General features: G+C 34.5%; 1 protein-coding gene across 1 annotated transcript in view; it reads right to left on the bottom strand.

The window, feature by feature from the left end:
- The window catches only part of CNBD1 (cyclic nucleotide binding domain containing 1), a 439,889-nt gene that overhangs the window by 380,610 nt on the left and 36,894 nt on the right, over positions 1-22,385 (bottom strand). The window contains exons 3-4 of the mRNA XM_057308075.1: positions 17,885-17,995; positions 5,739-5,897 (exon numbers count right to left, since the gene is read on the bottom strand). Coding sequence (XP_057164058.1) covers positions 5,739-5,897; positions 17,885-17,995 — 270 coding nt within the window. The remainder of the gene's footprint in view (positions 1-5,738; positions 5,898-17,884; positions 17,996-22,385) is intronic.

Raw genomic sequence — 22,385 nt, 5'->3', positions numbered from 1 at the left:
AAGAACCATATTGCATCCTGATTTTAAGCAGCCTGAATCTAAAAAGCAAATATCCTCATGTCCTCCAGGGAGCAATTCCTCTGAGTCATTCCTGAGAAGCGCTTTGCATCACTGCTCCACTGAAACATAATGATCTTCTGATGCCTCATTCCCTCAAAGGAAACATCTTTAATTAGAGAAAGTAGGAGAAAACACAATTGGGCCAAGTTTTCTCAGAGGATCTTAAACTGCTTTTCACAGCTCATTTATAAGTTTGTTTCTTCTCCTACCCTTTCCACGACCCTCACAAATATACATGCATGTCACTTTTCTTTTCAGAAATTAGTCATTTATAAAGAAACCAATTATTTTTACCAAAGCAATCCATAATTGCATTTTAAAAGCTGGTCACTGTAATAGGCAGTGTAATCAAATACAAACATGTGAGAGTGTTAGATCATTCGTCCAGGATACTGGCTGTTTGTGGTCAAGATGAGCAAAGAATCTGATGTGCTTCCAGGACTATCAATTGAAAACTGCTCATGCCTTAAAAAAATAAATAAAATCAAGTTCTATATGTCAAACCGAACTCCCTAACACAGAATTCAGGCTATAGTCATCTCTCACCAAGACCAATTCCACATAGCCTCCTGAGGTCACCCTAAATCTCTTATACCCACAGTCAGCTCTCCACACATGACCTATTACTATTTAAATCATAACGCGCCACTCCCATTTTGCCAGTCACACCAAGATTAAAAACCTACCATGGCCTACAGGACTCTAGGTGATGATCTGGTTCCTGGCTACCTCCAAAGCCTCATTTCTATATTTTCCCTTCACTCATGCATTTTCGTAGCTCTGGACTCCTTGCTAAATTTTTCTTTTTCAATTTACAAAACGTGTTGCCACCCTGGGCTCTTGCATTGCCTGGAATGCACTTCTCCAAGATACCTGATTGGCTAACTCTCTCATTTCATGAAATTATCTGATCAATGTCACCTTTCAGAGAAGACATTTCTGATCATTTTCATCATACCCTACCCCCCCATTCTGCATTAGTTTTTTTTCCTAACATTTATCACTAACTGACATAATAGGTATATGTTTATTATCTCTCTCTCTTACATTAGAATATAAGCTCCCCTGAGGGCAACAACAGTGTGTACTCACCACTAAAGTCCCAATACCGAGAATATTGCCAGAAACATACGCAGAAGTTCAAAATAATATGTTGAATTCATTAATTAATGGGTGCAAAATTTTAAATCAGTAAATTTATTTATAAATTAAAATTCCAAGTCACGTTTTAATTCATAACTTTTGATGCTGTTTATTCATGACCCATTTCCCCCTCCTTCTAAAATACTTTCTCTTTTGAAATGCTATCCCTTACCAATTGAATATACACTAAGTAAAACTATGAAAAAAAGTGTACTGCTCCCTCAGCATTTATCCAAAGGGTGGGTATAAAAACAAACTACAACAATCTGACTCCTTATTCCTGAACTAAAGTGTGAGCCTAAAAACTCCCAATCAAAAATACTTGTAGCTGATTAAGTCCAGTGTTGTATATTTTTTTAAAGATTTTATTTATTTATTTGTGAGAGAGAGAAAGAGAGCACAAGCACACACAAGCTGGGGGAGGGGAAAAGGGAAAGGAACAAGCAGACTGCCCACTGAGCAGGGAGCCCACTGCGGGGCTCTAACCCCAGGACTCCAGGATCATGACCTGAGCTGAAGGCAGACGCTTAACCAACTGAGCCACCCAGGTGCCCCGAGTCCAGTGTTGTATCCTGAGGAGACATCAAGGGGTGCTCTAGTTCATATCATCTCTAGTATCTAGTAGCTCTTCTATTTGGGGAGCTATCCAATACTCTTCTCTAGGTTTCCTCTCTTTCCCCCACCGTTTTTTTGTTTGTTTGTTTGTTTGTTTGTTTGTTTTCACCAGAATCAGTTTCTGCTGTTTACAATCCAAAATCTTAACTAACACACATTACAAGCTTATATTCGATCTAATATGAATTAAAATAAAAAATTTAACAGAAAGTCTCCCAACTCTTTTTTCTATCTCTCATCTTTCCCTCTCAGTCTGCTCTCCACACATCCCAATTACACAGCATACTTTAGCTATTCAAACCCCACCTCTCTGAAGACATCTCCCAGACATGCCATTTCTAATGATTTTAATATTTCAAAATCATTTATCCTTCCTCCCACCTACCACTGTTTACTCAAAGCTGCTGAATTAAAATAGAAGTTAAGTAATCAATATGATTAAGCCAAATCTCACCAAGTTATCAATAAGCAATAGCTGCTTCTTCTTCTTCTTCTTCTTCTTCTTCTTCTTCTTCTTCTTTTGAGAGAGAGAGTATGAGCACGAGTGTGGGGGAGTGTTGGAGAGTAGAGAGAGAGAGGGAGAGATTGCTCAAGCAGCCTCTGCACTCAGAATGCAGAGCCCAATGCGAGGGTAGATCCCAACCCCCAAGATCATAATCCCAGCCAAAATCAAGAGTCAGATGCTCAACCAACAGAGCCACCCAGGTGCCCCTAAGCAACAGCTTTTTAATCTTGCCATGCATATTTGCATTTCTTTAAAAAGAAACTACTGTTACTCAAAATTTATTTGTTAAAATTTCAGGCAGGATAACAAAGTGAAGAATTTTAGAAAGCATAAGGTAGCTACTTTTAAAAATGTGTTAAATCACATCACTAAGGCAGCCCATCAATCTGATCATGGTTCAGTTAGAGATAAAGGAGGCTAACAACTTATCCATCAATTAACAGATTTTAGTTGAACTACTTTGTATGAGTACATTAAGCATACAGCCCCACTACAAATGTGATTGAGTCACAGAGACTTATGATGTTACTAAATATGGCTAACATACCCTAAGGGCCCCCCATCCAGCCCCTGAGTTTTTTGGGGATGGGGATGGGGCAAAACCAACATTCATTTCTAACCAATATAATATGACAAAGGTGATGGGATATACAGTTATATAACACTTCATCTTAGCAGAACAGGAGAAAGAGAGAATACCCCTTGCTGGCTTTGAATATTTAAGCTTCCATGTTGTGGGAAGGTCTGAGAGATGGTGATTCAGCAAGGATCTGCAGGCTTTTAGGAGCCGCAATGCGCCCCTACCTGAGAGTCAGGAAGAAAGTAGGGACCTCAGCCCTACTTTTACAAGGAGCTAAATTCTGCCAACACTTACAAGCTTAGAAGACGACCTCATGCTCCAGAAGGAATGTAACTCCACGAACACCTTGACTGAAACCTTATGAGACATGAGCAGAGGATTCAACTAAGCCTTGCCCAGAGAGATGATAAATAGATGTTGTTTTAAGCCACTACATTTATGATAATCTGCTACACAGTAATGGAAAATGAATACACTAGTGTACCGAGGAGACAAGAAGATAAAAACCATGTCTGTGGAAGAACAAATATAGATTGCGAACTTAGCACATGCACTGCTCTTTTACTGACTACCTTATCATATCCACTTCAAAGCACTGATATGAGGATGAATCAGAATTTTTATGTATAGAAATTAAAGTCTTGGGGCGCCTGGGTGGCTCAGTCGTTAAGCGTCTGCCTTTGGCTCAGGACGTGATCCCAGAGTCCTGGGATCGAGCCCCACATCAGGCTCCTCCATTGGGAGCCTGCTTCTTCCTCTCCCACTCCCCCTGCCTGTGTTCCCTCTCTCACTGGCTGTCTCTCTCTGTCAAATAAGTAAATAAAATCTTTAAAAAAAAAAGAAAAAGAAAAAAAATTAAAGTCTTCTGTGAATATTAAACATAAGAGTGAGTTCCCTTCTCAAATACTCTGCCCTTGTAACTCAGTGAGTGACACAGCCCCACCCACTGGCAGCCATCAAGACCTGCTACCTTCATTTTGAAGAGTCATACTTGGCCAATTCTGAGCCACTGAAAGTGGGAGCTTAGAGTACCTCAGGATCTCCTCTACCTACCCACCCATTCTCTCACATGTGAGAGGGAGTAGGTTCTGGAAACTACCACTCTCCCAACATCTGTTGTCTAGGGTATTTGGAGATTGGTTGTTAAATGAATTCCACGGCAGTCCACATAAGGAGGCAGCAGGAGATTCTTTGTCTATTCCACCCTGTGTTTGGATAGCCTTCTATCAGGGCTCCTGCTTCAGTCTATTGCTAACATGGTACTGGGTTTTTATCCATTTGCAGTTTCCATCCTAACTTCAACCTACATTTACTTCTTAATATTTTAACACCTTGCCAGAGAACCATAGCCACTTGAGCTCCTTCGGCATCTTAGATGAGAACCTTTGTTGTCTGGGAAGTGCCACTTTGTTATTTTCAGGAAGAAGAGATTACCCCATTGAAAATCCTGCAGCCCAGCACAATCTGAAATCAGCAGTGAGTGTCTCACGGGTTTCCAGACACTTCAAAAATTTAATCCAATGCAATTTTTGTCAACATTATGGTTTAATGGAATGAAAGTGGCTATAGCTCCAGTAACTTTCAGTGCTTTAATGATTTTCTACCAAAATTTTTAACATAATCACTGAACACATTCTCATTAAATTTTCTATTTATGCAACTTACCAAAATTTTTAACATAATCACTGAACACATTCTCATTAAATTTTCTATTTATGCAACTTACCAAAATTTTTAACATAATCACTGAACACATTCTCATTAAATTTTCTATTTATGCAACTTACCGTGTATGGCAGGTGGTTATGATTTCCTTCTCTACAATTCCCTCATACCCACTTTCTTATAAAGGGACAAGTAATTGCGGTGTTTATTTCGTTCACGTTGTTGTAAGTAAAAGTATCAAAAATCTGACTATCCTCAAATTTCCTGGAAGCTCTGACCATATTTTCTCAAGTTTGCAATGACAATTTTTTTTTTCAAGTAGGCTCTATTATGGGTGTGAACTCAGGACCATGAGATCAAAAACTGAGCTGAGACCAAGAGTCAACTGCTTAACCAACTGAGCCACCCAAGGTGCCCCTGCAATGACAATTTTGAAGAAGAGTACTTATAGATAGAATTCTTAGTGTATTCCTCCAAACATAAATGCCAGATTTTTATTTCCTAATTCCATGCTACTGGTCTTTATTTCAGACACAATTCTAGTCTTGACACTTTCTATTCATTTTGTTTGTGTTGTCAATCCTTATTCTATTATCACATTTTCCCATGGTCTCATTTCAACTTTAATTTTACTCACAAATCCAATACCATCTCTGGAAACCAGGCTCCATCTAAATTTAAGCCCTACTTTCTCCTTCTTCTCCTTCTCCTTCAGGCAGTTGTACCCCAATCATAGTACAAAGTCTTCCAAGAAGTTAAAAAGAATATGAGGTAAGTTTATTTTAAAGCCTCTGTGATGGGGAAGACAGTTTAAATGCTGTGAAGAGCTGACAAATAACTGTAAGCTGATGAAATCTTAAACATAATTTTGATTTAACACAATCAGTAAATAACACCTGTTTTGCTTGCAACTTAAAATTAAAATGTGCCACAGTTGGATATATTACCAATAGATCCATGATATGCCATGAAGATGGAATTGATGACGACTGCATTCATCTAGAACAGTCTTCAGTATTTCTACCTCTCCTGAATCAACCACTAATGGTAGAATACAATTAAAGCACACTTACCTGCAAGCAACTAACTTAAAAAACAAACAAACAAAAAAAGTGGAGCTATTCAAAAGCATTATTCAACTACAAGAAGTAATATATTAAAAATACTTACAATTTCTTTAAAATATCCAGGAATTCTACCAACTTCTCTTCAAAATTTTTAGGCTCATATAAAGTAAGGCCACCACGTGCTTTTTTAACATGGATAGCTATATTGTGAGAATCATCACATTGTTGGGGTTCATATTCTACTATGTCTTCAGCAGATTTTCTGAACAAAGGAACATAAAGATTACGGTGTTGCATATTGTACAAAAATGACTGATAAGAACTCTTTACTGTCAAGAGTAGAAAGGCTCTGTTATAATTTAGCATTTTAATCATGTATGCCATTTCAATGCCTTAGTTTTTCTTTTCAATCATCAGTAATACAGTTAAATACATCATACTGTTAAGCCTAAACACTGACATTCATAAAATATTTTCTACATACAGAACTTGATTATACATATTATAACTGTCTTAAGTGATTGAAACATCTTTTGTAATTAGGTGTTCATAATTTAAGGAAATATTTGAAGTCAATGGTTAATATCGTTCTCTTTACAGCCATACACTTGTTTTTTGGTGTAAACTTCATATCAGCGACAAAAGTGCTTTTTAAAAACTTTTGTTTCCAAATAGTAAATTATGAACATCTTAAAAGCAGCCATTGTTCTTTATTCTTGTGCTATAGTATGTTATACACCCAAGTCCCCAGGAGATGTATGACTGAATGACCATTCCCCATTCATTTTTCTAGCTCTAAGCATTCCTATTAAGAAGTCACTAAAAACCTAAGAGCAAAAACTAACAAATGCTGTCTATCCTTAAAAAAAAAAGTGGAGGCAATGATAAAAGCCCAAATGATCATAGATTACTGACCTGCAATTATATACATGAAAATATAAAAATCATACTTAAATATAAGATAAACATTATGTGGAATAATAATAATAGTAAATAATCACATTAACATCTAACACATACTTTGAATTTTTATGCTAGTTGTTCTGCTAAACATTATATACACATCTTATTAATGTTATCTATGTGAAATAAGCAACATTATCCTCCATTGATAAGGACATTTCAGGTTAAAGAGTTTATATAATTTGTCTTACCACTCATAGTTAGTAGAGCTAGAGTTTCCGTAATCTCTCTAAAGTCTGCAGATGTTAAAGCTTAGTAATAAAGCTTATTTATTTGATGTATACAGAAAGGAGATAGCCTAGCATAACTTACAAAGATAAAATTAAAAGCCAAAATCCATTTCCCCTTCCATCACTTTCACAGAACCTCAACCATTCCTTCCAGACCTAGAACTCCACTTAAAACTCTATCCCTAGTTACTCCCGTAAATAGTAAGCACAGTAAAACTCAGCAATGATAAGAATTCAGTTATAAAGCAATTGGCTTTCCTCCACCCAGCCTGGATGTTACAATGCAAATGAAATAAAGTTTTTATATTCTGAAGAAGTGAGGTCCATGGACTGGAGGGAGAGTGGGAGGTAGATATGGCAGACTTTGTGGCAGGAATGTGGAAAGTAAGTCTCCACTGGACTTAGTATTATTCTGATCTAAGTTCATCATATTTGCCCAAGGCAGGTGATTCCTGGACTTCCTACTTTGTGTTGAAAATCTCAAGGCAGCCAAAGAATTAAGAATAGACCCCAGTGACATTTAAGCTTCTTGAAATTCACCAGGAGATACTAAACCACCACAAGCAACAGGAACAAATAGGTGGCCATATACATTAATTGATTAATTAATTAAATTGTGTCCTATGCTCTTTGGGAAATGGTAGAAAATTATCCTCACCATTATACAGTAAAACTAGCAATAACACAATACATAGTCTAAAAAATTAAGTCATACAAAATTCGAAAATCATTTTATGAGAAGTTAATAACTTGTACAAGCAGACAAGGCAAGAGGGAGTATAGAAAGCTATGGACATGATTCAGATCTTTTCTGGAGAGCTATGCTGGTGATCTCAGACTTCTTCATCTCTCTACATTTCATAATAACTTGTACCTTTAAATTTTTTAAAAGAAGTTTGATATGGGGTAAAATCTCTGATTCTTAGGAGTCTAACTTGAAAACTGAATCCTTTGGGACCTATTGGGACCTATTTTGCTTGCCAGGAAAAGACAATGTCTCTCACAGAGAGATTTAAACTGAGTCATTCAAGATGAAAAGAGTTTAAAAAAGAATATTCCAGAAGAAAGTACAAGGAATTTTTCTGCAGAAGAAATTTCTAAAGATGCTAAATTCTGCTCAAAAATATTTTGATCCTGTCAAATAGACATAGGCACTGTACAATAAACTAATATCATCTATTAATCTTTCCAAACTTTTTGATATCGTTGTATCTGATTATTTCTGAATTAATTTTTACTAAAGGTAAATGATAGGGATGCATGAAATTATCTATAGAATTGGATAGTTACCATAACGAGCTAGTAATTAGGCAATTCTATTCATTTCTCTATTAACTTTTTAAGGTTTTGGCATTTTTTCTATTGATTATTAAATTAAAAAATACATAATATATTGTAAGTTTAAAAGTAACCATAAAATAGTGTTAATGTACCCACTCAGATCTTTAAAGTACCTGTGGCCCTGTACACTGTCCTCCATGGACAGACACATGGCATCCACTCCAGAGATAACCACTACCCTGAATTTTGTTCCTATTATTCCCTTGCTTTTCATTATACAGACAAATCAAAAATGTATGCATACCATTAAAAACCTAATTTTAATTTTGCATATTTAATTTTGCGCTTGATAAAAATGAAGTGATTCTTAAGTATTCTGTAACTCGCTTTTTTGTTGTTATTTTCCAACATTGTGTTTATGAGACTTAATGACTATTGTTCATTCATTTTACTGCTGCGTAAGATTTCATTATATATATATATATATATCACAACGGGGATTTTCTATTCCTCTTTTCTTAGTTTGTGGGCAACAGGGATTTTTGTTTCCAGGTTTGTTTTGCCTTTGTTTGTTTGTTTGCTGTATACAAACTTGCCTATTATGATTGGTCTTGTATATATATATACATATCTATATATCTATATATCTATATATATAGATATATATATATATGCACAACTTCTCCAGGGAATACACACAGAATTAGAATTTTTAAGTCATAATGTATGTGCATCCTCAATTATATTAGTAATGACAAATAATTTTCTAAAATGGCTAAAACAGTAGCCAAGGGGTAAGTTTCAGTTGCTCTACATTCTCACTGCCACCATGATACTATTAAACTATGAAGAGAAAAAATATTATTTAAAAAGATCATAATACCATTAAGATGTGATTTGCTTCTTTTTGCTGTGTTGAAATTTAATCATACAAAAATAATGATGGGTAAAACTATTTGCAACTAAGCATGATTCAAAATAATGAGACCAAACTATACTAGCAGTCATGGAATTCCTCACTGCCACACACTTGCATTTTTTTAAAAAGCCAGAAAAAATATTAATTTTCTCAAATCTCAACCATCTGACCCTGAATACACTTCTTTGTGATACTGTGTGACAAAATGAAAAGTATAAAGAATTTTTGCAGCATTTCAAAGAGATTTTTGTCTCAAGTAAAAGTGAGCTATTATCCCGATTTGTAAGCTAAACTATCCACTTTTTTCACTGCACTCCATATTTACTGGAAAGAACAGCCTAAAAACAAACTATAATAAATGACTTGGATGTTTGGAATGTATTTTCTCAAAAATGAGTGAAGTGTAGTTGTCACTTCAAATATACAGTATCTGTTGCTTATGATAAAATTCAAGCTTTCAAGTAAAAATTTGATTTTTGGAAAACTTGTATCCACTTTAGTAAACTTGACAGCTTCCTAACACTTAAGGATTTTCTGATGATCAGTGACGATATTAAAAATTGTGATCTTCATATATTGCATAAACATATCAACATTTGTAAAATCTGTATAACGTAGGGGACCAATGTTTTCTAAATGGCGAGTGTATATTACACTGCATTAGTAAATCATGCATTAGTAAAATAATAGTTTTTGTGCAAAATCATAGTTTTTGTAGCTATCAATGTTTTTAAAATGGCCATATTAAAGATAAAAAAAATAACCTCAGTTAATTCAGGTGATAGGGATTAGCACCACCACCAAGCAAAATAAAATAAAATAAAATAAAATAAAATAAAATAAAATAAAATAAAATAAAATAAAATAAAATTTAGTATACATTATCTCATTCAGTCCTCCAACAGCACCGTAGAGCATGTATTATTGTCTCCATTTTTGATGAAGAGACTAAGACTCAAAGTTTTAGGTAATCTTAAGGCAACACAACTGCCAAATTGCAAAACTGAAATTCAAACCCAGATGTGATTAGTCCAAAGGCCATCACAACATACTGCAATCCATGTATTCTTGTATTATAGCTCTGAATGAACTTTTTAAAATAAGTTCCCCTAATCTTTCTGTAACTCCTTCCCCCACTTTTTTGTAAATCCACATAAATTTTACTAGGTAGTAGTTAGAGCCAGAGTAATATATGGGATCTTCTTATGATGTTTGCTATAGGATTCTTCAATCCTTTTTTTTAGAAACTAAAGTCAGCCTGACTTATAAAAATACAAATAAATACTCTCACTTTAAGTGTACTATGTTAACTCCATTTATTAAGCTTAGCTTAACTATCACTAACGACAAACCAAGGAAATAATTATGGGTAAATTTCCTCCCCAAGATATAAGATCATAAATTGAAAGTTTTTTTCTTATATTGTACAATACTGCTGACTTTGTTCTACACATTGCCAACATATCCAAAGTTACAATTGAGGATTCAAAGGCAAGTTCCATTATATACTCTTGACAGCAAACATTGGAATCCTGTCATCTCTTATAATATAAGAAAGAATATTTTAAGATTAGACAGAGGTAAGCAATATTTCCCTAGTTTCTACTAAATAAATGTCTATGCCAAACTCAAAGTCTCCTCTTTTATTTTCTAAAGAACAACAGAAAATCGAAAGATAAATGTGAACAGCTGGACTTAACATGTATTCTATGGACTAAAACAGCAATACATTTTCCATAATATATGACAAGCCATATGAAAATGCAAGAAAGTGAAATTATTTCAAAAAGATCATTTACCTACTAAGGATTAATTGAAAGTAAAGAAGTTCAAATTTAAAAAGGTAGGATATCTAAAGACAACCTTTAATACAATAATATATTAATATATACTTATAAAAGAATAATCAAATACCATGCTCTGTCTTCACTTATAACCTAAATTCCCTCTCTTCACAATCCAACAAATATTTGCTAACCTCCAAACCCAAACAAGGAAGCATTTATTTTGTTCACTCTCACAGTTCTCCAGTATGAATCATTTTAATTTTTCCATTTTAATCACCCTACTTTTTCCACCCACAGAACATTACTGAACTGGTCACACACCTGAGTGATTACAAATCTACATTATCTAATTTTTACTGACCCTTAATTTTTCTCAGCATTCTTAAATTAGCTTTGTTAAGCTCTTACACACTCACTTCAATGGCTTTTATCTGGTTTTTTTTTTCCATTCTCATTTCCATACTCTATAGACAACACTGCTTCAGTAACCACTGCTCTTTACCTGACCTCAGTATTGGAACTGATGATTACCGACTGTTGAGAAACAATGATAAAACACCATTCTAACCATTCAACGATACTGTCACTCACGCTGAACTTAATTTATCGAAGAGAAAAATAAAAATCTTCTTTGGAAGAAGATCCAAACTTTCAACTGTAGCCTTTCAAAGCATAGAACTGACTCCCTTTGAATCAAAGATGGCTTTCCCCCTTAGTTGCATATGGCCTTTGATGAATGGAATTTGTAAGAAAAAAACATCAGCATTTACAATACTCCTCCAGCTGAATTCATAATTGTACCATGTCCACTACCTATCTCTTAACTGATGGTAGCACATTTTTCCATTATCAGGATGCTGGTCAGGAATTCCATGCAATACAAATTACAAAAGCTGGGCTCTACTGGCCTCTTAAAATCAAGATAAAGTCCCATGCAAATCCACAGAAGTACAAAGCTCTCCTTAAGATTTTAACATTTCCCCAGACTACATTCTGATGTCACCTCTGCCACTGTTTCTTCCTTAAATACTCTTTATTCCAGGTCTTGTTTATCCAGAAATAAAACCGACTCTGCCTATATTTCCTCAACAAAACTAAACTAAACTAAATCAAATATTTAGAGCATTTGTAAGTGCAATAGAGTTCATCAAACACTGGGGTTATCCTAAAGAGATGCTGTATCACATATAGCACACTATACTTGAAATCAATGTCCTCAACCCCATGCCTAGGACCAATGGTTTCTCCTTACTCAGTGCACACTTCTCCAGTTATTTCCTGGCTGCTCTTGCTTCTCGTCTGCCCCTTGTCTCTGCCTTTCCTCACTCCCGGATAGCTCCACAACTCCAAGTTAGAATGCCTCTATCCTAGGCAGAGCCATTCAACCCTCCTCAGCACCTATTCCCAGACAATTCTAACCAAAATGATCAGGAACGAAGTATGACAAAAGGGCCTTCCTTTTAGCATAACCTGCCATTCCTCAGTGGCAGTTGTAAACATGGATGGCAGTTTTGTTTTGTTTTGTTTTAGACTCAGAGTTGAAACTTTTTTGTAACAGTCCACTCTAATGCAGGGAAATTCTACCCACTTAGGCAATTTTTACAAATTGCCACCACTTTGCTACAATAATGCCCCAAGTCCTCTAGGGTTTCATTTTTATGCTATAGTAAAGGCTTTAATTTGGGCCACAAAGGACATCAGACCATGGGTGAGGCAACTAGTTAGATTTCTATAAATTTCCCTTCCCTTCTTTTCATAGAATTCTCCAAAAGGTCCAAATATTGCTTTCATGAGCTAGCATGACAGTCCTTCATTTCTCCCTTGCCTTTCTCCCTTTCTTCCTCTTTCCTTTTTCCCCTTCCTTCCTTTTCTCTTTCCTTCCTTCTTTTCCTTTCCTTTCCCCTTTCCTTTCCCTTCTTTCTTTCCCTTTCTTTCTTTCTTTTCTTTCTTTCCTCTTTCTTTTTTTCTTTCTTCCTATCTTCTCTTTCTGCACCCTCAGCCACCAGCACTCCCATCTTGATATATATGAAAGAAATTATCTAAAGATTTTGAAAAAATTGTTTTCAACAGCTTTCTGGAGGCAACTACTAAACTGGGCAATTAGTATAGCAGACAAAATAGCTTCACCAGCACTTACATACTAAACAGTGTGAAGACCATCACATGCACTTGGGTGTTTTGGTTTTGTTTTGTTTTGTTTTGTTTTTGCCTCAGGGACTGCTTACCATCTTCTCCTAGCCAATTCTTACTTATCCTTGAACTTCAACATCACTTCCTCAGGGATGCTTGCGCTGATCTTCCAGTACATTATCTGCTATTAACATAAGCACTCTCAGTGGAAACCGCCTCCCACCCTGTCACTTCAGATACTTATATACTTTTTTTTATTATCTCTTAGTGCCTGTCAGTGCCACCAAGCCATACCTTCTGAGTAGAGACTTCATGCGACTTGTACTTAACACATGGTCAGTACTCAGTTTATATTACTTAAATGAACAAACAAATGATAAAGCATTATCATAAGATTTCTTCCAGATAATGTAAATTTTTGCTTTTATTTTTAGAGAAAAATAGTGCAACAATTATTATAGTTCTGACTTTAAAAAAACACAGTGAGCATCTCATTCAGCAGACCTCAGAACTTCAGAAATTTTGGGGTTTTATAATCATAAAAAGGATAGTTTCATTTGTTCTAATGTTAAATACATATTTTTCAAATACCCTATGTATACCCAAATACCCTGAGGCCAGATTCAAGCTAGCATGAAATAAGCACTACTTAGATGTAGCTGTAGCACATGGGTAATTTTCACAATGCTAGGGAATGGAATGGAGTCCAAATCTCAAAAGAAAACCACAAGCTAAGAAAACAATTTTGCAGAGATTTTTTTTTTAAGTCAGTCTATCAGAATCCATTTGCTCTAGGTTTTCAGTTGCTTCATCTCCTGATATTCATCTTTGTTTTCCAGCATTCTCTGCACTTACACTTTTAGAGAGAATTTATAATCCATCAAGGTAGTATGTGTACTATACCAAATAACTGTTTTAAAATGTGTCTGGAAAAAATATATATATTACAGAAAACTTCCACATCACTTTAACCCAAATCAAAGGTACATGTTACTGCTGCTTTTAAATATAGAAGTAAAATTCTGAGTTTCAATTCAACTAGCTGGGATGTCCTAGTCTCTTTAGAATCTAAAGTCCAAACTGAAGCACTAACTCTGCACAAAACATGCTTTGACAGCATTTGGAGAGATTAGTAATTCGGCCAACAGAGCATACAGACTTCTGGGCTCCTCAGAAGCATCTCAGCAGACCTCTCCTGGTCAGGATGCCTTTAGCACACCGAAGAATACTCTTAGTAAAATCTTGGGATTGGTGGGCAGGAAGCACAGTATAGCACACTGCTAAAATACTTTTACTCTTCCCAGGTCAAATTATTCAGTTGTAAGTTATATAACAGAAGCTAAATTAAAATGGTTTTACTAAATTTTACCATTACCTGGTTATAAACCTGTTATAACCTGTTATAAACCTGAAACTCCTTCTAAACATAGCAAGTTACTCCTTCCTTTTTGACCTTATTTGATCCTATGTCTAATTAGAATTAAATTTTTTAAGATAATAGATACTGTTGGACTTCATTAAAATTCCTGAATAAAAATATACCAAAAAATTCTAAAATGCCACACTCTGAATATTAAGTGCAAAATTTGATCTGATGATAAATTTGATGAGACAAGTACATTATAACCAAAGCCCATACACAGCTTTGTAGTTTAACATTAAGATAAGCCCATAGACAAATTAATAAATGTTTAAAAATGTGGGCTAAAATTTCCCAGTAGAAAAGTTGCAATTTAGTCATTTTTTTCATTCTCTAAAAGAAAAAGAATTATACTGTCTCTAGGTTTACTATCCAAAAAAGTAAGTCAAAAGATTTATAAAAGTCAAATAAGAATATAGGCTTCCTTGTAAATATGTGAATTCCTACCCTCCCAAAATGTTATTTAATAAATATATCTTCAACAAAGATTACCACATTCTGTGGCATGTGTTATTTGTTTTCTCAGTTACTATCATTTCCTTAAACTTCTTTTCCTCCAGAAATGAACTGATAAAAAGGTGTACTGATTAAAAGTCTATGTCTTTTCTAAGAAATAACAAGTGTCGGTGATGATATGAAGAAAAAGGAACCCTCATGCACTGTTGATGAGAATAAAAATTGGTATAGCCACTGTGGAAAACAGTATAGAGTTTCCTCAAAAAATTGAAAATAGAAATACCATACAATTCAATAATTTCACTACTAGGTATTTATCCAAAGAAATTAAAACACTAATTAAAAAAGATATATACACTCCTGTTTATTGCAGCATTATTTATAACAGACAAGATATAAAAGAACCACAAAATGTCCATTGATAAATGAATGGATAAAGAAGATGTGGTATATATACAATGGAATATTACTCAGCCATAAGAAAAGAAAGAGATCTTGCCATTTGCAACAACATGGATGGCTCCAAAGAGTATTATGTTAAATGAAATAAATCAGACAGAGAAAGGCAAATACCATACGATTTCACTTACATGAGGAATCTAAAACACACAAAAAATGTATAAACAAACAAAAGCAGAAACAGACCCATAAATACAGATAGCAAACTGGTGGTTTCCAGATGGGAGAGGGGGATGGGCAAAATGGGTGAAGGGGAGTGGGAAATACATGCTTCCTGCTATGGAATGAATAAGGGACAGGGATGAAAGGCACAGCCTAGAGCACATAGTCAATGGTATTATAATAGCACTGTACGGTGACAGATGGTAGCTACACTTGTGGTGAGCATAGCAAAATATATAGTGTTGCTGAATCACTATATTTTACACCCGAAACTAATGTAATTTTGTGTGTCAACTATATTTCAATTTAAAAAAAATTTTAAGTCCATCTTTTTTTGTTTAAAAAAGGGTGAATATTAAACTTGTTGAAGAGAAGAATGCAGTGATTTGTTACTGTTAGTACTATAGGCATTAATTTGTTATTGTTGCTGTTGTTGATTAACTCATTTGAAAAGAGACAGAATTTCTTGACAGTTGGTATAAATCTACATAAGACATCAGTGCCTATATCTATAGTCCATTATAATAATAAGAGCTAGTACAATTAAAAAGTTTTTTCCACGCATAACTCTGAAGTAGGATATTAATATTATCTTCTTTTCCTGAGTAAAAACAGAGCAGTCAATATTCAGAGACTATTCCAGTCATGCTGCCACAACTGGGCAAAACAGAAACGATATAAATCCAAGTCATCTGGGTGAAAATTCAGTGCTTTTTAAAAAGAATTGTCTATTTGATATCCCATGTCTGTGAATCTACCAAAAATTTACCTTCTCTCTAGTTAATTCATAAATAAAATAAATTTTAGATAATCATTATAGTTCTGAGCAGTTCTTGACCTCATTTTTGCTCTGTATTCACATTTTTTTGCTCAGGTAGAACTGTTTCGCTATGTCTCAGCCCGGTCTTCCATTTATTTGCATTAATGTGGCATTGCTCCAAGTGGATTTAATGGTTGTATGAAGCATTTCTTCTATTCTCCTGCACTTCAATATTTAGCAAATGCCCTGCCATCAGGCATTTTCACCAGATGTTCACAACCAGACACATCCCATACTTCAAAGTCTAGCTATTATATCTGTCACATGACATTTAAGTTAAATGAATTATAGAGTGCTGAATATGGCAATAACAATAGGTAAAGGCTATTGATGAATAATTTTAATAGTGCAGGTATTTAGTGTCTGCCAAGATTCGTGTTTCCTCATCAATTATATTCTTCCAAAAGCTTCTCTGAACTACCTGAGCTCTAGTCCCACCATCCAGACATATACGGGCTCATCACATTACATGAAGGACCAGTGTAAGCTAAGCTTAGAGATTTAGAATTTCTTAATATATTTTATGAAATTTTATTTTAATTCAGTTTAAGGTATTTTTATTGCTACTTTAGAGTAGTTTCTTTCTGGCTGAAAATATAAACGTTTTGTACTATTTAATAGCCACCTACTGCATACATTACATGTAAAAGCATGATTTTTTTTTTACTATGAGATATAGATACTGAATTACACCAAATACCTTCTCAACATTGATAGATCATACAGTTTCTCCTTGAGCTAGTAATACTATAAAATTATAGCAATAGCTTTTCTAATGATGAACCTTCTTTACACTCATGAGATGAAGCCAACTTAACCATGATGTACAAATCTAATACACTATTGTATTATTTGCTAAAATTTTATTGTGTATATTTGCTTATATAATCATAATTAAAATTGGCATTTCTTGTTTATTATTGTAAACACTCGTCAAATTTTTATATCAGAGTTACACGTACATGGCAAATTCACAAACTATTTTTTATTTTCAACACTCTGGGAAAATCAAATTGCATAGAAATTACCTTTTTTTGGACATTTGAAAAGAACTTCTAGTGATATCACTCAGACTATGGGTTTTTAATTTTTGCTTTTGTTCTTCTTTGCTTCAAAATATGCTTTTGAAGAACACTTTTCACAATTTCTATTTATACCATAATAATTTTTTAATTTTATCTTCTTGAATAAATTCAGTAGCACATTTTTTTAGAATATTAATCAATAAGATCTAGCTTATCAAATTAGCCTTAAGTTATATAAAGTATTCTATCATAATTTATAATTTTCTTAGTTTTTTTGTATCATTATTTGTATTATCTTTCACATTCCTAATAGTATTTTCTTTTAGTATGTTTATTATATAAGGCTAGTTGCTTATTCATTCTAATGATAAAACTAAAGGAGCAACATACATTTATTAGTCCTAACTATCATACCATATAATTAAAATTCTTCCAAAACGATTGTGTGAATTTACTCTTCCCTATCAAACTCCATTTCCTTGGCAGCTCCCTAGAGTGGAGTGCTGGAAACAGATCAAATACTTTCATTATTTGAGTTCCATTTATTCTTTAATGTGCACACACATCAACCTTGCTTCCAAAAGAAGACATCATTACCTTTTTCCCTCCTGTTTGAAAAGTTTAGGCAGTCTGTGCTTTTTCTGCAGGAATATTTTAGGATATTGCTTTATAAACATAGTGTGAGCTGATAACAGAGTGCAAGAACTCCTGTTTTAAAAATAAAAAGAGAGAAAAATTAAAATTTAAGTATCATCAGATAATAGTTTCCTAGGGAAAGAATTTTAACTTATAACATACAACTACTTAGCCTAAAAAGCAAATGACAAAAATATGAAACCTAAACATTCTGTGCTTTAAAAATATCCACTATATAAAAATTGTCCATAGTGTGCCTCGGTGAGAAATATTTTATGAACATCAGATTTATGGGAATATCAACGTCAAAAATTTAATTTTTAAGTTGAGCCTTCTTAAAACTTTTATTTCTATAATTGATGAAAGCCCTTGCATAAAATATGCTACATACTTAAATTTCTCCAAATGATTCAAATAGGGTTCACACATACATTACCAAAAAATATATTTGAAAAGTATATTTATCTGAATATTTGCAATGATTTATGAATATCTCATGCACTGTATTTTTAGGCCTGGAATAAAGACGTGTTAGAGCAAAAGATCAGCATTTCCCAATCCAGATCACTGGAATCATTGGGATGCTTCTTATAAGTACAGATTTCTGATCATTTTCCTGAGGCAACAAGATCTCCAAGGATAGAAGTCCGTGTGGACTTCTCTATTATAAATATCCTTCTCCAAGGGGCACCTGAGTGACTCAGTCAGTTAAGTGTCTGCCTTCAGCTCAGGTCATGATTCCAGAGTCCTGGGATCAAGCCCCACATCAGGCTCCCTGCTGCTATTCCCTGTGCTCATGCTCGCTCTCTCTCTCTCTCTCTCTCACTCTCTCTCTCTGTCAAATAAATAAATAAATAAATAAATAAATAAATAAATAAATAAAAACCTTCTCCAGGTGATTCCTATTTGTAGCCAGGTTTCAATCCATGGCAAATAACTAAAAATGCCAATAGTAAGATCCACTGGATATAGTAAATTATCATTCAGTGTCAGGTAATGACATATATTTCTGGAAAATCTGCTTCATTCCATTTTTAATTGACAACCACCATGAAAAGTTGGTCAGTGTTTTAAAATGCTAAGCATTCATCTTGACAGCTTATTTCAATAATTTCAAAAATGATCATACTTAATAATGAACACTGACAAACATCTTAGTCAATATTTGCCACATGGCAATGAATACAAAAATCCTTGAGAAGGCTTTTCTTGTTTCACTGTCAATGTAAATAATAACAACACATTATAAAATATTTGTAATAGCTTTTTTCTCCTCGCCAAAGTTCCTAAAACACCATATTAATTCTTTACACAAAACAAATACTATATGCTTTAAGAATGCTATGTAAGTTAACTTAATTGAGTCACATAATGCAATGTGAATTTGATTTAATATGACATTAGGCATTTTCATGCCTAATCTCACACTATGGAGATACACAGAGCAAGAATCCACTCTTTTTTAAATCTAGTCACTGATATTATTAGAAGCTTTTCCAAGATCCTTTTTTTCCCCCATTTGGAACTAGCATTCTACAATTATCTATTTTAACACATCTATTTGTAATATATCAAGTACTTGTTATATGCCAAACATTGGACTAAGATCTTTACGCTATTTCTGTCTCATTATATATTTATATAACCTGACAAGGCTGCTATTCTTTATTGCCCATTCTACACATAAAGAAATCACAAACTTGATTCATATAAGTAGGAAGTGGAGGACACAGGATACAAAGGAAAATAAATTGACTTGAAAATCCATTGTCAGGGTGCCTGGGTGATTCAGTTGGTTAAGCGATGGACTCTTGATTTTGGCTCAAGTCATGAGCTCAGCGTCCGGTGATGGAGCCCCAGGTCAGATTCCATGCTCAGCAGGGTGTCTGCTTGAGGATTCTCTCTCTCCCTTTCCCTTTGCCCCTTCCCTTGCTTGCCCTCTCTCACATTCTCTCTCTAAAATAAATAAATAAATAAATAATAGATAGATAGATAGATAGACAGATAGATAAATCTTTTAAAAAATTGTCTTTACCTTTTGGACATACTGCCCCCCTAAATAATAAAATGTATTAGTTCTTACTAAGTGCTAGCCATTATTCTAGGCAGTTTAAATGCTTCAGATAATTTATCCTTATACAACTATATTAGCTGATATTCTAATCATCCTCATTTTGTAGATAAAGAAATTGAGACCCAAGAAGTACTAAAATATGATCTCTTTCCTTTGTCTACATGGAGCCTATGCTACAAGACTTGGAAACTTACCCCAATCTGTGATCTGGGTAGATCATCTTCAGAGTAGCTAAGAAGTTTATACCAAAATGCTAAGACCTTCACTCTTGTCATTTTCTATATGTATGACTGAGTTGCCTGTTTCATCTTATCCTTGAGAACTTTCAAGATATGGTGATTGGTGTACATGGACCAGTGTTTATGATCTGTCTTCAAAGTAGTAAAAGATGTGGAAAATTAAAATGGGAAGAGTCAAATGTTAGAACTAGGAATGATATAATTTTCAGAATGAGGCCCTAAGTGCCCCATGATGCTGTGATGTATATTCTATATCACAAAATGTAATTTGACAGTATATTTCTATTTCTGAGTCTCTTTTGAAATAAAAACATATAGTTCTCAGAATTCAGTAGGTATGCATTATTGTCTAAAACTATGTGAAGTCTGCCGCTAAATATGGATAAGAGAAGTAGATTAAGAAGTAGATTAAGAGAAATGATATAAATATAATTAGAAAGCCAGGGACACAGAAAGATTAAGAATTATGGCAAGGTTAGAGAGTAGACCATGGATCCAAATAACTATTTCACACTTGAATACTGTCCACAAGATAACTTTCATAACTTCCTGGGTACAAGTAAACACTGTCTATGGAAAAAATTCACTACTTTATTGATGCTCACCTGCAAGGAAACTCATCTAAAGAAAGAACGTCAATTTCCTCAAGCAGATGAAGAGGAGATACATAGATTTACACACCTATAGATTACAAACCTATAGATTTACACACAAGAGCTCTAGAACTCTTTCAGGATGTTCTATATTCAAGGATCACAATATTAAATGTTTAAAATAGCAAAGCAGGTATTAAAAGGCGGGGACTGTGCTGAAAGGGAAAGAACGCCCATAAAGCCACAACACCCCTCTCTCTCTGTTATTGGTGTTTTCTTGTTTTTGTCATGTATTAAGATAAGTCAAAAGTGGTCAGACCTTGAAGGTTTTTGTTTTGTTCTGTTTGCTTTTACAGAAGCCAGAAGCCTGAAGTTTCATGTGAAATTTTGATTTTTAAATATTAATAACTGCTGTAGACTGAATTATGTCCCCCCAGAATTCATATGTTGAAGCCCCAGCCCCTAATGCAATTGTATTTGGAGATAAAGCTTTTAGGATACAAAGTTAAGTGAGATCATGAGGGTAAGGACCTAATCTGATAGTATTGGTAGTCTTCTAAGAAGAGGAAGAAAAAGATCTCTCTCTCCAAATGCACACACCAAGGCCAAGAGAGGACACAACAAGAAGGCAGCTGTCTGCAAACTAGGAAGAGAGCTTGCACCAGAAACTGAATCAACTGGCACCTTTATCTTGGACTTCTTGCTTTCAGAACTGTGAGAAATAAATTTCTGTCGTTTAAGACAATCTGTGGTTTTATGTTATGGCTGCCTGAGTAGACTAAGACAGTAACTTACTTTTTAAAAAGTTTAAAATTACCATGTGAATCAATCAAAATAATCTTTGGGTTGTACACCAATTACACTATCCCAGGCCAAGGGAAGGAGCACCGGTTAATGGCCTTGGCAGTGTTCCCTAATTGCATGACATGTAGTTACTTCTTGTATCCTCTACTAGACTGTGCCTATGATAAGAAATAAAAGAATCATAGTCTCATGGTCAAAATAACCTGAATTTGTATATTAATTTTTCTACTTTATATAAACTTAAGCAGGTCATTTAAACTTTGTATGTGAGGTACCTGGGTGACTTGGTTGGTTAAGTGTCTGCCTTTGGCTCAGGTCATGATCCCAGAGTCCTGGGATTGAGACCCACGTCGGGCTCCCTGCTCAGCAGGAATTCTGCTTCTCCTCCTCACTCTCCTTCTGTGCACTCTCCCTCTCTCTCTCTCAAATAAATAAATAAAATCTTTAAAAATAAATAAATAAACTTTATATGCCTGAGTTCCTTATATACCAAATGATAGATACATGTCAAAATAATAACAATTCAATTTTTAATATACAATGATTTTTTATCAATCTCAAAAACTTCTCTATACTACAACAAACTATGTCTTTTTCTTCCTAGCCACAGAGCTAAACTTCCAACCTCTCTTGCACTTAGATGTAGTCTCATGGCTGAGCTCTAGCCAATGGAACATGGAAGAGAGGTTGGGAGTAATGTGTACCATTCCAGACCAGGCTCATCAAAATCTGCCCCCAATCTCACCAAAAAA

This window comes from Ursus arctos, unplaced genomic scaffold, assembly GCF_023065955.2.
Source record: "Ursus arctos isolate Adak ecotype North America unplaced genomic scaffold, UrsArc2.0 scaffold_6, whole genome shotgun sequence".
Taxonomy (NCBI): Eukaryota; Metazoa; Chordata; class Mammalia; order Carnivora; family Ursidae; genus Ursus; species Ursus arctos.
The sequence above is the reverse complement of the archived record's forward strand: the minus strand, read 5'-3'. Positions and strand labels throughout refer to the sequence as shown.